The 15,892-nt window shown below is 33.4% G+C and overlaps 1 protein-coding gene across 4 annotated transcripts in view; it reads right to left on the reverse strand.

The window, feature by feature from the left end:
- The window catches only part of MARCHF6 (membrane associated ring-CH-type finger 6), a 97,407-nt gene that overhangs the window by 36,466 nt on the left and 45,049 nt on the right, over positions 1 to 15,892 (reverse strand). For all 4 annotated transcript variants that reach the window (XM_056824307.1, XM_056824304.1, XM_056824305.1 and 1 more), the window contains 7 exons: positions 15,393 to 15,425; positions 11,818 to 11,869; positions 10,281 to 10,339; positions 8,987 to 9,067; positions 5,020 to 5,088; positions 4,862 to 4,936; positions 2,104 to 2,238 (listed from right to left, as the gene is read on the reverse strand). In XM_056824307.1, coding sequence (XP_056680285.1) covers positions 2,104 to 2,238; positions 4,862 to 4,936; positions 5,020 to 5,088; positions 8,987 to 9,067; positions 10,281 to 10,339; positions 11,818 to 11,869; positions 15,393 to 15,425 — 504 coding nt within the window. The remainder of the gene's footprint in view (positions 1 to 2,103; positions 2,239 to 4,861; positions 4,937 to 5,019; positions 5,089 to 8,986; positions 9,068 to 10,280; positions 10,340 to 11,817; positions 11,870 to 15,392; positions 15,426 to 15,892) is intronic.

Genomic DNA, 15,892 nt, shown 5'->3' on the forward strand with positions numbered 1-15,892 from the left:
ATTTGAATTAGTACTACATTTGATTAAATTGAACTCAAATCAATTATAATATTTTACATATTCATAACATAAAAAACATGAATAAGAATATATGGAAATACTAGCAGAAACTAATTTGGACATAGTTGTATATACATGAGACAAAAAAAAGTAATTTTTTTAAAAGCTCTTACAATCACTTTGATAGTGAGTAAAATAAAAAAAAAGATTTATTCAGTTCTTACTATGTGGCAAGTAGTGTACTGTTGATTCATATACAAAAAAGCAGCACAATCACAACCTTTTGCTTCTTTTTCTCCTCACCCAAAAATTAAGAACTCTTTTTGTTCTTTTATTGATTCTTTTAAAAGCTTTTACCTTCTGCCTTAGAATCAATATTGAGTATTGGTTCAAAGGCAGAAGAACACTAAGAGCTAGGCAAGTGGGGATAAGTAATTTATCCAGGGTCACACAGCTGGGAAGTGTCTGAGGTCATATTTGAACCCAGAACCTTGTCTCCAGGATATCTTTTTAGTTGAGAAATGTGATAATGATAATATTGACAAAATTGCTTCTATACAAAGGAGAAAAAATGAATGCATAACTGAGTACTACACAGAAAACTCCCGAATTCCTATTTAATGGATCAACATAGACTAATAATCAATAAGCCTGTAGTAAGTATATCTTCTGGCAATATCCAGGAAATTTGGCAAAATCTAATCTTCCATGAGATTTCCATGGTTGGAAAAAGTAGATGGAGTTCCAATGCATATTTCTTTTAAACTTCAACATGACTTTTAAACAGGTTTTAATGAATGGCCTTCCTATAACCATATAAATTGAATTGGGAGAAATAAGAACATTTTTTTTTTAAGTTTATTCAAGGAGCAGCTACGTAGCACAGTGGATACAGCAATCACACCTGGAGGCTGGAGGACCTGATTCAAAATTGCCATGGACACTTTCCAGAGGTGTGATCCCAGTTAAGTCACTTAACCCTATTTGCTTAGCCCTTGCCCTTTTGTCTTAACGAGTTATTAATTACTAAGACAGAAATAAAATTAAAGCAACATTTGCACTATTTAAAATTTTTCTAACTTTCCACTACCAAGATCTGGTCTTTGAGTTGTTATGGAAATAAAAATCCAAGTTTACAAAAGTAGGATTTTGCCACTATTTGTGCACAAATATATGGAATTATGAAACATATTTTCAGCTGAGGAAAGTCTATTTAAAACAGAAATGCTAGAAAATTAATAGTCCTTCCAGGAAGGCAAAAGATTTCCAAAGACTAAATTTCTCTTAAAATCACGCTCTATACAACCGTAATTTCTCTATATAAAAAGACAAATTAATCAGGAGAAAAATCACAGTGGCACTTGATACTACTTGAAGATTAACAGTTGAGAGATTCCTCTTTAGTCTTAGCAGTATGATACAGAGAAGTTAAGCTTATATAATGTTCTAATCTTTGTGCATCATAATCATATTATCTTGAAAACAGAAATTTATGGTGTTACTTTATGGTATTTTTTTAGTGGCTCAACAGAAAGCATTAACAACTGCAAGTTGTTAAGGGTCTTCTGTGGTTCTTCAGAAAATTTCTCTACCACATCATCCTCAGCCACTGATATTATTGCATTAGCAGCAATTACTTTCATGGTGTTTTTTTTCACTCATTTGCACACCAAAGGTACTGCAATACATGAAAATCAAAATTTGATAAGGCCTACTCTACTACCTTTTTTCCTTACCTCTAAAAGGAGTGCCTGTGAGTCATTCTTTCATTTTAACTAAAACTTCCTTTTTTCTTGTAGTTTCTTTTATGGTTAAGATTGTCATGATTCAGTTGCTCTAGCTTGTTGGTCGACAAATAGGAATCTTACATTAATATTACCAATAGTCAAACTGAACTTTTAGATGAACTCTTAGGTCTCTTCTAATTATCAAGTTAAGCCAAATTCACATCATATCATCATTTTTTAAGTAGAAAAAGAAGTGCTCATTATGAAGATACACACAAAAACATTCATAATCCTTTGAGGAAATATAACAAGGAATTATGGCAATAATACTTTTTCAACATTTTGTAATCTAATAATTGTTTTTGCTAGAACTTACCTCTCTTAGTAAAAGAATGAAAGAAGCAAAGTAGAATACATAGACCATTCCCACTAGCCAGTGCAGAAACATTGTGGTGCCTGGAGCTGACTGAAAGCTCAATTCTCGGTCTTTCAAAGTGGCATCAAACATTTCCTGAGCCAAAGAAGAAAGTATACATACATGAAAAAGGGGAAACAAATTTTCTAACACTTAAATTTATTGAATTTATCCATCTTGCTTATAAGAAAGATTATATGGGTAAAAATAAGATGCTTTATATATATTTTAACAAATTTTAGACTAGAAATTTGACTTTTCTGATGACTCATAGTATCACATCTGTATTTTGAATCAGACTGGAAAACTGGTCTGGACACACACAAAAACAATTGTGTAGCTTTAATTATTAAGAAAATGTGTTTTTCCAAAGGAAAATTAAAAATTATGTGTTGATAAAACATTCACATAAGCATAGCAGTACATATGCTGCCTCCTAGGGACAGCACAGGAAAACCCATTAGCAAATTAAAGAATGTTTTAATATAGTTCTACCACTGAAAATATTAAAGCAACAACTTAAAAATCCTATTTTCTGATTATAGATATACCACTACCTCAAAATATCTCCAATTATTACAGAAAAGGGAAGGAAACAATTATATAGCATCTATTATGTGCCAGAGACTGTGCTAAGCACTTTTATAAAAATTATTTAATTTGGTCCTCACATTAACCCTAGGAGGCAGGTGCTATTGTTACCTCCATTTTATAATGGAGGAAACTAAGGCAAATAGAGGTTAAAAGTGTTTGAGATCAATTTTGAACTCAGATCTTCCTAACTCCATGACTAGTGTTCTATCCACTGGACCACTAACTGCTTCAAGTGACATAATAATCATTACTATGACTACTTTGTTTATTAACATCCTACTCTAATGTCTCATTGCAAAGATGGCTTGGCTGCTTGAAAACTACGTAAGCATTAGCATATTCTATTGAGCTATAAAAACTGAGAATATGTACAGAATATTACCCAAGGATTCACAGAGCTAAGTTTAGAAATATTCACCACCCAAAGGCTATCTCCCGGGCAATTAATTTACTTTGACCATGAAATTTTATTTAGCAATTATAAAACTGTCTGTTAAGTAATAGAAGAATAATGTCTACAGAAATAATTAAAAGTATTTGAAAATTTGATGACTTTCCAACCTATAAACACAAATAAATGTGATATAGTAGTAAGACCAATATATTTGGAGTTAAGAGAATATGGATTTGAAATTCAATTGTACCAAGTATATTAGCTTTATGACCTCGGCCAATTCATGTTTCTGTGCCTCAGTTCCTTTACTAGACATAGTTATCTCTGTAGAAACCTTTTATGTCTAAAGACACTAGAACCAGTATAGTATAATGTGTATTTAATTTAACTCTTTAATACAAGTTATTATAGCTGACATTAGTATGGAATCTTAATTTATTAACTTCTCAATTTGCCTTTATTGTCTATTATTATGTAATTCTTGGTATCAGGAAAAAATTACTATTAAAATGGCTAAAACAGACTATTACTATTCTCTATCTGCTATTAAAAAAACAGAATGCTGTATATTAAAATGAGGCACTATAAAAAAATTCCTCTAACAATTATATCTTTATATAGCCCAAAGATTACAAATATAAACTTGACTTCTCTTTTTTTTTTTACTTCCCCCACAATTACACGCTGAATCAAAAAAAATTTTTAAACCCTTACCTTCTGTTTTGGAATCAATAAATCCTGTGTATTGGTTCCAAGGCAGAAGAATGGTAAGGGCTAGGCAATGGGGGGTCAAGTGACTTGCCCAGGGTCACACAGCTGGGAAGTGTCTGAGGCCAGATTTGAACCTAGGACGTCCCATCTCTAGGCCTGGCTCTCAATCCACTGAGCTACCCAGCTGCCCCTCGAATCAATTTTTAACATTCATTTTCTCACACTTTGAGTTCCAAATTCTTTCCCTCTTCCTCCACTGCAAAAAGGTAAGCAATTTATATAGGTAATAAATTTGTCTGTCACATAATAAACATTTCAATATCCATCAAGTCACAGATGAAAATATGTATCACTTCAAAAAAAAAAACAACTTCTTGAAGAGAATAAGAGTAGAAAATGGTATGCTTCAATTTGCATTGAGATTTCAACAGTTCTTTGTCTAGCAGCATACAGCATTTTTCCTCATGAGCCCTTTGCTGATGTCTTGGATCTTTGCATTACTGAGGATATGTGAGCCATTCATAGTAGATCATCACACAATATTGATGCTTCTGTGTACAATGTTCTCCTGGTTCTGTTCATTTCACTTTGCATCAGTTCATATTAAGTCTTGTCAAGTTTTTCTGAAATAATCCTGTTCATCACCACTTATAGCACAATAGTATTTGTTAGAATAATATACCACCAACTTGTTCAGTCATTCCCCAACTGACGAATTTCCAATTCTTTGCCACAAAGAGAGCTGCCATAAATATTGTTATATAAATAAATCCTTCCCCCTTTTTTAAAAAAAATCTTTTTGGTATACAGACCTAGTATATATCAGTTTTATAGCCCTTTGGCATGGACTAAATTGCTCTCCAAAAAAGACTGAATCAATTCAAACCTGATTTTTCAAGGTTACTTAGACATTTCGCTGGGGGTGTCAGTTTGCTAGTTGAAATATCCCTTCGAAAGAGACTTCAATGAACTAAATCTTAATTTCACCAATTATATTTTAAAAAAAAATACAATACTTACCAGAGAACATATATCCAGCCACCAGCCACAAATGAGAGGGAATACTCCAATTTCTACTACCACTAATAGAGAGACCTTCAGCAAAAACAAATTTCATCAGTACTATGATACCAGACATAAATATTTTCAATAGTTTAAATACATAAACTACAAATTACCTTAACAACAATATAGCAGACCCCTAATAAGCGACGGGATCGCTGAAATTTCACAAGAGCTGCCAAACCCTATATTGGTTAGTCAAGGAAATAATTTAATACAGAACCAAAACACTTGTACAATAATTTATGGATTACTAATTTTAATGTTAAGTTAAAGATAGCTGGAGGAAAAGGATCTAACCAAAATTCAATAAGGCCATAGTTTTGAAGAAAAAAGTCTTAGGATCTCCATTCACTGAGAATTTTTAAGAAGTAAAGAACATAATCTTGTGTCAATAGTAGTTTAATTTACTTGCTTAAAAACAAGTAATACCAGTTCTTTTTAACATCTCCCTCAACAACTTGCTGTGACTCATAAAAAAGCTACCAATGAAATTCACAGGAGCTTAAAAAACAAAGTAAATCCCTCCATATTTACACTGCTATAAAATATTCATTAATCAGTGTCAAATATCATTCAGACTATCCATAAACTTAATTTAACTTTTGACACTCTGAACGTTCTAAATTTGCAATCTCCTAGAGGGCAGGGCCTATTTTTTTTGACTGTGTCCTGTGCATTTAGTATGGTAAGGTACATTAAAAAGTAGCCCCTCTTTTTTTCCCCTAATAGTTAAGGGGAAGGAAAAAAGAAACTAACATTTTAAGCTTTGCAGAATACTCTATGCAAGTTATCTCATTTATTGAAAATTATAGCTTTTCAGCAGTAAAAGAAAAAAGACTTTGGGAGCAACAGATTGGGAGCACTCAGGTTGGAGTCCAAAATTAAAGGGACACCAGGAAACAAGGATCCAGTCTAAATCATATTCCCTTTTCTAAACTTAACTCCAGCCCCTCCAGGGCCCAAACTACCAATATCAAATGCTTGCCTGAAAATGATATTTTCAACAAAATAAAGTATACTCAACAGAAAAAAAAAATAGCCCCTCAATGAATGAGTTGATATAATAACAAAGGAAGTGACCTTTATCAATAATTACACAAAAACATAATGAAGATACATCCAAAGAGAAAGTACCTCAGAGGTTCTTTTTGGAAAGTCAAAGAAAGTAGCTGGTGGAACTGTTTTCATCATTCATCTATGGGCAAAAAGAAACAATTTCTTGGGATACTAGAGTCACTTTAGCTTCTCATGATAAGCATAGGCAAAATGACTACCTCAAATATAATTCTGACATAATAGAGCAACATCTATTACAGATGAAGAGAGAGATGTTTCAAAAAACTGGATAAGAGTCCAAAAACCAAGTCAATATTGATTTTTAGTGATTTCAACATAAATCTGTGTGTGGAGGAAGGAAGAATATGTTGGCATATCAGAAAATATATTTCATGATTAAGAAATGAAGTTATTGGGTCAAAGAACAGAAAAAGCAGCAGAGGAAAAAAATACAAACTCTGAAGAACTATTTGAAAAAGAAATGCTCCAAACTTCTAAAAATGACAAATTAAAGCAAGTCTGAGCTTCTACTTCACACCTGTCAGACTGACAAAACTGACAAAAGGGAGAGTGACAAATGTTTAAGAAGCTTAAGGACAACTAAACATTAAGGTACAGCTGGTAGAGCTGGTTGATGAATTAGTCCTATGATTTCAGAAAGATTCACTATATCTGTAAGTATGTACCCTTTGACCTATATATACCACTACCAAATCTATAACCCAAAAAAATCAAAGAAAAGGGACAATACACAAAAATATGTAGAGCAGAAATTATTGTGGTGACAAAGACATGCAAACTATAAGGGATTGCCATCAACTGAGGAATGGCTGAACAAACTATCATTTATGAATGTAATGGAATACTGTGTCATAGTGACAGAAGGGACAATTTCAGATAAATTTGAGAAGAGTTCTGTGAACTTACACAGAAATGAACAGAACCAAAGAACAATTTATACAATAATATCATAAAGACAAGCAATTTTGAAAGACTTAATAATTTAGATCAAAACAATGACAACCATGATCTAAGAAAACAGAAGTATGCTACCCACCTCCTAAGGGAGAAAGATGCCTGGGCTCAAGATGAATAATGAGACATATATTTTTGAACATGTATGAAGTGGTAATTTGTTTTACCTAACTATGCATATTTGTTATAAGAACTTTGTTTTGTTTTCAGTGGGGGAATGTGGAAAGAAAATAAATGTTGCCAATTAAAAAAATTTTAACATTAAAAAAATAAAAAATGAAAGAGGCTGGGGGACTGTATGCTATTCAGAAATGTCTCCCCTATATGCCATAAGTAATTTCTGCAAGAGTTAGAAAATGCTTTATGACAAGAACTAAATGCAATGGAATATAAAATTGCATCTGACAAAGTCACTGGTTACATATGTAGAAGTCATTTTCAAACCAATTGTATACACATACTCTCAAATAGTCAAATAATAGGAGTAAAACAATCAATAACTATATGGAAAAAAATATTACAGCATGAGAGAATCTTAAAACTGAAAGGAACCTGAGGAGCAGTTAGGTGGCACAGTGAATAGAGTACCACACCTGGAGGTAGAAGGACTTGGGTTCAAATATGACCTCAGATACTTCCTAGCTCTGTAAGCCTGGGCAAACCACATAACCCTATTTGCCTGGTCCTTAATCTTCTGTTTTAGAGTTGTTACTAAGACAAAACGTAAGAGTTTAAAAAAAGAAACAGGAAGTGTGTGGGGGAGGAGGGGAGGACAAGAAACCACTGTAAAATTTAAATTAATATCCAATAACTCCAAGTATTATATTTTATAAGATGTATTAATAATCACTTGAAGTAGGAAAAAAAAAGAAGAAAAAATACAAAACCTAATTATGACCACGTGAGTAAACTTCTCCTGACTGGCTCTCACCCAACCACCAAAGCAGCATTCCTGGGAGCAGAGTGAGAGGGCAAAGCGACACAAAATTTATTTCTTCCCTAGGTTAGTATGTTAGCATAAATTATGTAAATGGGATGCTGGAAGAGAGTCCCTGGGGAGAAAATTCTAATTATTCACCATATAGAGAACAATAATCTCTACAGCTTTCCCAGTAAGTAGTCACTCTTTGCTTAAAGACCTCCAGTGAAAGAACAGCAATTCCCAAGGTACCTTTTCTTTTCTTTTTTTTTTAGAAGAGCCTAGCTCTGAAGAAGTTTTTCCTTATGCCACACCTAAATCTGTTTCTTCTGAACTTTCATATATTGATGCCAGTTGTATGCTTTATAAATGAGTTAAGTCTCTGAGAAATTTAAATAACTTGCACTTGGTCCTTTAAAGTCTGAAATGGTAAACAAATCCAGTTTTCTTGAGTGTGTGTAAAGCTTTTTTTGCACTATCCTGCATAGCCACGAAGATAAGAAAATAACCTCAATTGCCAAACCCTAACTTCTAAACAAAGATATATAATTATGAGAATTACTGAGTAGTAGTGAGAGACCAATTAAAGTTATCAGACTCAATTCAGTTCAAAGATTGCTGTACACCAGAAATTGAACTAGGCAACAAGAAATGCAAGCACTAAAGGAAAACAGTCCCTGCCCTCAAAAAGTTTACCTTTTGTGTGAATCAACATCTACAAAACAAATTAATATACTATCCAAAGTGATTTCTAGACAACTAGTCATTAGATGGATAGGCTTCTTTTAAGTTGTTTTCTGATGGAGATTTCAAGGAAGCCATGGATTCTATAAGTGTGTTCCAAAGACATGGAGAACATTGACTATGAACAGGCATGGAGATGGGAGATAAAATGTCATGTATAAGCAAATAGAGCAATCTGACTGGACTATAGAATACATTAAGAGTAACGTACAATAAAACTGATAACAAAAGCTAGAGCCAGACTGGGAAGAGCTCTAAAATTCAAACAGAAGTTTCTATTTTATCCTAAAACCAAGAAAGAATCACTAAAACTTTTCCAGCAGGGGATACGTAAAAATAAATCTTTAAGTTATCAGAGGTATCTGCATCATTTTGTTCAAGGATACATGACAAATGATCAATGAGACTGCTAAAAGCACATAGCCAACTATTGTTGTGATTAGGCCTTCAAAATGGGATGCTTGGACCTGAAAATTAAAAAAAAAAAGTATTAACAATTCAAGATCCAGGAACCTAAACATTCAGGGGACAAAGTCTTCTGGGTTTTCATTTAGGTATTCTATTAATTTGGACAACTTTTGGACCCTTTTGCCCTGCTTTTTGCTAAAGGCTAAATAGGCTATCAAATTACATCAGTGCAAAAATGTCAAAACTTGAGACATAAATCAATTTACTTATTTTAAGTGGTTGAACATTTAAAATGAAAAAGATAGGAAAATTTGTTTTGGTTGCACTTAGTATATTCATTTGCCTAACAGCAGGGTAAAATAAATTCTCAAGTTATATAGCTATTTTGCTTTGGGAATTCAAAATGGGAACATTTCTCTACATTTTTTCAGAGTAATCACAAACTCTTATACAAGATGGCTTTTTGTGGCATTTACTCATAAAAGCAACACATACTAGAGATATTATTTATTCCATATTTCAGATACAATTATTGCATTATTCAGGATCATAAATGCTCATTAAAGACATCTCCTCCTCCTGGATGGTTCCTACAATCCATACCTCAGGAAAATCCTTTTATATTTCTTATTCAATAGTATTTTTGTTTATTTCTAAATTGGCAGTGATTTAACACTAGGGGCTTGGCATTATATTTTCTCTTGATGAAACTGTTATAAGAGTGTTGGTGAAGGGAATTGGAAGTTAGGTCTTTTGGAAAATGTGCTACTGTTTTCACTAAGATAAAAGAGGGGAAACAAAAAGAAAAGATAGTGGATTAGGGAAAACCCTTGGCTATTTTTACTGATCAGGAAACACAGTCATTACAAAAAGTTTTTCAATAAAATATTAATATACTTAGATATGCCTCAACATACTGGTGAGGAAACAGTATCTTAGGGTACTAGTACATCTACATTGCTATTCTGGATATCTCCCTCCTTCCTTCATTTTTGCAATTTATCACTTGATCACTATCACCCTTACTACTTGATATTCTTTTCAAGAATTTCAATGTTGTCATTGGAGTACAAATGATTACACTACTGTAATATAAAAATAAAGGATCAATTACACTGACTAATCATTCTCGAAGCATAAAGTAATCTGGGAAGTATAACAATATGCTATAGAAAAGATGTATTACTCAAGATTTATCTTTAAAGTGTCAAGTGCTTAAAAGCAATTAATCAAAATGAATATCTTTAAAGATTTTTTATCCATCATACTTACATATTCCTCAAATCCCAAGCCAACAACAGAAAAATGACCAATGTGGTAAGGACAAAATGCTAAAGGGAAAAAAAATGAAAATGTCAAACTAATTTTTTTTCTAGACTAATCTACCCCTTGCACCATAAACAGCATGGAATAAGATATCAAGAATTAGGATATTAGAATTAGAAATGGCATTCATTCTTGTTTTAAAAAACTCTCTAATATACAGATGGCCAATGTTGTCTATATTACTGTACTATCTACATATATCATATTTGAAGATAATTTAGCTGACTCATTCCTCTATCCAGAAAAAGAGCAGCTATTGAGAAAGTTTAAAGTCATCATTTGGAGTAAGGAAAAAGTATTACTGTGGTGGTGGTAAAAAGCACAAGAGGCTCCAAATGAGAAGTATGAGAATGTACTTTACTTTCATTTTTGCAGACATGAAGGAATAAGAGTAGTGGAACACTGCATATATAATGTTGGGCTTTACTGATGTCCCTACTTTTGAATTTATATCTGCAGCACCTAGCCCATACCCAGCACTTAAAAATCCTTGAATGAATAACCAATGTAGCTTTTTTAAAGCACTCACTGCAAAATAAGTTAATTCAAAAGGAAGGATAATAAGCAGACAATTCATTTAAATACTCCAAGCTAATAGAGAAATCCTTAATTTACAATAAAAATTTGGTATTATTTTGTCTAGCTCTATCTAATATATCCCACTGGTAGTTTGAACAGTATAGCATTAAATCTGTAAACTAATTCAGGTAGTATTTTATCAAATGACTCAGCTAAGTTCACACTTAGTTTATGACAGAATTAGGACCAAATCAATGTGTTCTGAAGACAAGTCTGAGGCTCTTCACTCTTTCACAAAACCACCCAACAATATTAATTAATTTTAATTACTATTTATAATAACTTTTATCAAAATGTGTTCAGTATTTCATGTGAAAATCGCTATTCCACTGCTAAAAAATCAAAGAGGAACAGAGATGCCATATACTACCCAAACTACTCCATTCTTTCCCTCTCAAAAGTCCTATTGGGAAGTAAGAATGGAAGCTCATCTAGCTTAAGGCACTGGCCCCAGCTCCTGGGACAAAGTCTCATAATAGAAAAGCAGAGACTGAGTAAGGTTCTAACAGCCAGAGAAAAGGAATTTCTACTACAGGAATAATGAGGTAGAACCAGACTGACTCTGAAGACAAGGAGTGAAGTTAAAAGTAACAAGAGAGGTCAAAACTCTGGCACTGGGACCACAAATGGGAGGGTTAGGTCATAATGATCTCTAGCAGTTACAGGACAACACATCAACTAAAGGGTGAGGAATGGCAGGCCAGAATTTCCCTCAAGGCAGCAATAGGGAGTAGAAATGAAGGGGGGAGATGGATAAGGGGGGAGATGGATGACACTAGGATAAAAGAAGTCATTTCCATCAGAATGAACCAGTGTTTTCCATATTTGTATACCCAACATTTATCTAGTTCAGTGCCTTGCAAGAGCTGGCACTTCACCAACTTTTGTTGAATTGAATACTTACCAAAGACAAGAATAAATAATGTATTCAGAGACACCACCCAAAAGACATGTTCCTATAAAAAAGAAACATACTAATAAAAGTACATTCATAGAAGAAAAATATATATTAATATAACTAGATTTTGCTCAGTTCATAGTATAAATTTAACACAAAGTGTCAAGTCAGTTAACTTTTAATTAGAAAATAATTTAAATTCTTAAATTATTTAATTTAAAGCCTTAAATACATAATGTCTGAGTATTTTCAAACCTAAAAAAAAATACTGCAGTTGAAGAAAGCCTTTGTAAGAAAAATTCAAATCATGAACATTTCCTTAATATGTTTGATATCATCAAAATTGCAGCAATAACTTAAAACAATCTAATTGTTGCCTTAAATTGATACCAAATAAAGAAAAGCATTTTGAAAACTATATGCAATTCTGAGCAACCTATTCTGATTCATATAAAAAGACCATTGTCTTTTTACCAATATTGTGAAATGGGTGGTTTTTCTAATAATTAAATTTGTTTTCAAACTAATAAACATATATTAGGAGGGCATCTGGGTGGCTCAGTGGATTGAGAGCCAGGTCTAGAGGCAGGAGGTCCCTAGGTTCAAATCTGGCCTGAGACACTTCCCAGCTGTGTGACCCTGGGAAAGTCACTTTACCCCCACTGCCTAGCCCTTACCACTCTTCTGCCTTGGAACCAATAGAAAGTATTGATTCCAAGATGGAAAGTAAAGGTTTAAAAAAAAAAAACAACCCAACAACAAATTAGTTTCACCTATAATCAAGTAACCAGTTTATGAGATCTGGCTAAGTTTATGTGTTACCATGGCGACATTAATTTCCCTCTGTGTGAATCAAACTGGTTTATGATTTAACTACAGCTCCATACTCACAGTGCTCTACCTAACTGTATAAACCAGCCCAAATGAAAACATTATTAAAAAATACATAATAATCATCTTGTAACATGTGCCTTTCTATCTTCTCCAAAAGACTGCCCCTTCAATCACCCTTTCTCTATCTCTAATCTTCATTCTCACCTTATCTATCATTTTCTTTCCTCCCACCTAAAACAAGCCCAAGTCTCCCCTATCCTTATTAACACTCACTAGATCCTATAATTTTCTCAAATTATCATCTTTTTTTTTTTTTGACAAAAGTTGCCTACTTGTCTGGCTTGTCTCCCATTTTCTCTCTCCTCTTACTTACTTCTCACCCCTCTGCAATCTGGTTTATGATCTCAATTGAAACCCCTCTGTCCAAAATTACCAATGAACTTTTAATTATCAAATCCAACAGCTTTTCCTCAATCTTCATCTTCTTGATCTCTCAATGTCACTGGCCACTCCATATGTTTCTAGGTTTCCATGATATTCCTTGTTCTTCGTTCTCTTCTTATCCATTTGGCCACTGTTTGACTCTCCTTTACAGTATCATCATCTATGCCATCCTCTTTAAGAGAGTACTCCAATATTATCTTGGGACTTCTTTTTACATTCTTTCAAATTATGAACTCATCAGTTCCCAAGGGCTTAATAATCATCCCCATGCAGGGAACTCCCAGCTCTACCTAGTCTACCCTAGTCTCCCTCCTGAGCTGCAGAATTTTGTCATCAATCTACTGCACTGTTCAAACTGGATGCACCAAAGGCATCTCAAACTCAAGTCAAAAACAGCACACTTCTTTTGAAAAGTCCTCAGAGCACCCATCTTCCCAATCTTTGTTACCTTCAAGGATATCATACTTCTTCCAGTGATTCAAATATGCAACTTGGGTGTCACTGTTGAGCCCTCACTCTTTCCCACATAGCCAAATGGTTGTCAAGTTTGAGTGTTTCTACCTTCAGCATCACTTTCATACCAAACTGAATGTGTCTAAAGAACCATTGTGCTGACTACTGCTGTATGCCTGTGAAACCTGGGCAGTCTATCTTTACCACAACAGAAAACAAAATCATTTCCACCTTGTCTCAGAAAGATCATGAAGATTACCTAGAAAGATAAGGTACTAGATACTTAGGTCCTAGGTCCTCTCTAGAGCTGAACTTCTGGGCAATCAAACTTTATTTCAGAGAGCACAATTCCAATGGGTTGGCCCTGAATGTCCAAATGGAAACTCAAGGTATCTCTCTAAAGCACTTTAGAACTGATTGTGAGACATGAGAAACAGTGGTACAGGACTGCCCAGAATAGTATACCCACATGAAAGAAGGTGTTGGGCTTCATAAGCAAAACAGAATCATAAAAGTACAAAAGGAGTGTGAACTACAAACCCAGAGTCACCTCTACCCTGTTATATTTTTTTTTAAACCCTAACCTTCCATCTTGGAATCAATACTGTGTATTTGTTCCAAGGCAGAAGAGTGGTAAGGGCTATTCAATGGGGGTTAAGTGACTTGCCCAAGATCACATAGCTAGGAAGTGTCTGCTCAGACCCCACCCCACCCCATCTCTAGGCCTGGCTCTCAATCCACTGAGCCAGCTAACTGCCCCCACTCTATTATTTTCTAATAAACGACCTGTGCCTGATCTGTGGTAGTAACTACCAAACTAAGACTGGACTGATCAGCTATAGAGGAACACAGGGTACACTGATTTTATATTGTGGTATCACTGGTCTTCAAAAACACAGGAAGAACACAACAACAACAACAACAAACTTCTCCCTTATGTGTCCCTGGAGACTAAATCTATGTTATTCATAAACTTAGAAGGGGAAAAAATGGCACTTTTAGTCCTGAAAAGCTATAGAACAGAGGAAGGGATTCCTGAAACAGGGAAGTATAGACAGCCTAACAGATATCCTCATACATGGCTGGCATTCTAGAAATAAAAGACTATTACCTGGATAAACAAAGAACAGCATAAAAAATGTTCCCTTTGCATACTCAGAGCTGCTTTGGTTTCACCATTTTTTTTGCCTATTACAATACAGAATTGTAAAACATCACTGTATTCAAGATATTTGTGTTATATCCATTATTTATACCTATTTTAATCATTTATGTTGCGATCTATATTATCTTATTAGATTGACAACCTCACAGGGAAAGATCTTATGTCTTATATTTTTATTTTCTGCAGCACTGAACAAAATCTTACATTTTAAAATTTTACTCATACTGCATTTTCATTTTTTTTTCTTCAAATGAATGTCCTTCCAATAAACACAAAAAACTTTTTCTTGATACTACATAATCAAAAGTAAAGTGATCTTCTATTCTAAATGATAAGATTATCCTGTTTAACACCACCACCAGGACCCCATTCCCAAATCCTTTACAGAGACAAGAAGTTTCACAAGTATGAACCACTGAATAACATCAGATTTTTAGATATATTAACTTGTTTTGCTTAATTTTTTCTTCTCATCTTTTTTTTTTAATTCTTTGTAATAAGTGATGGTTTTCAGGAAGGAAGAAGGGTGATAAAGAGGGAAAATCTAGGCACTATAAAAACAAAATATAATAAAAAACCTATTTTTAAATGACCTCTGTAAACATTAAGATTCGATTTACCAAGAGAAATATTGAATAAATAGATAAATCACAATTTCATTTTTAAACAGGGTGAATTTACTTACTAGGAAAACTAGTGACCCATCAAGTCCAAGCATCTAAGGAAAAAAATAAAATAATTAGATAATAATTGTCAATATGATTTTCTGTTCAAAGAACTTCCTTTATTTTTATGTGCATTTTTGCCTACCAATGAAATGCAATGGTTTCATACATTAGTTGGAACATTTCAGTTGATGTATATTTCACTGATAATTTATATTTTTCCCTACTTCCCTGAAATAAAAGTCTAAATAAATTTAGTATCTTGGTGCTTAATTATAGCATTATATATTCCATTATCATACAATCAATATAGGCATATTTGAAACTATCAATCTAGTTATTATATTTGAATTTCTCATTTCACAAACTGTTCCTGACACTAGAAATGTTTTTTTAATACACATTTAAAACAAAGCCCTAAAAATACACTATTTGGGACAGAAAGAGTCACTAATTTGCTCCTCAATATATATATATTTTTTTTACATTTTTGTATATTAGGGCAAATTGTACCTTATGA

This window comes from Monodelphis domestica, chromosome 3 (assembly GCF_027887165.1).
Source record: "Monodelphis domestica isolate mMonDom1 chromosome 3, mMonDom1.pri, whole genome shotgun sequence".
Taxonomy (NCBI): Eukaryota; Metazoa; Chordata; class Mammalia; order Didelphimorphia; family Didelphidae; genus Monodelphis; species Monodelphis domestica.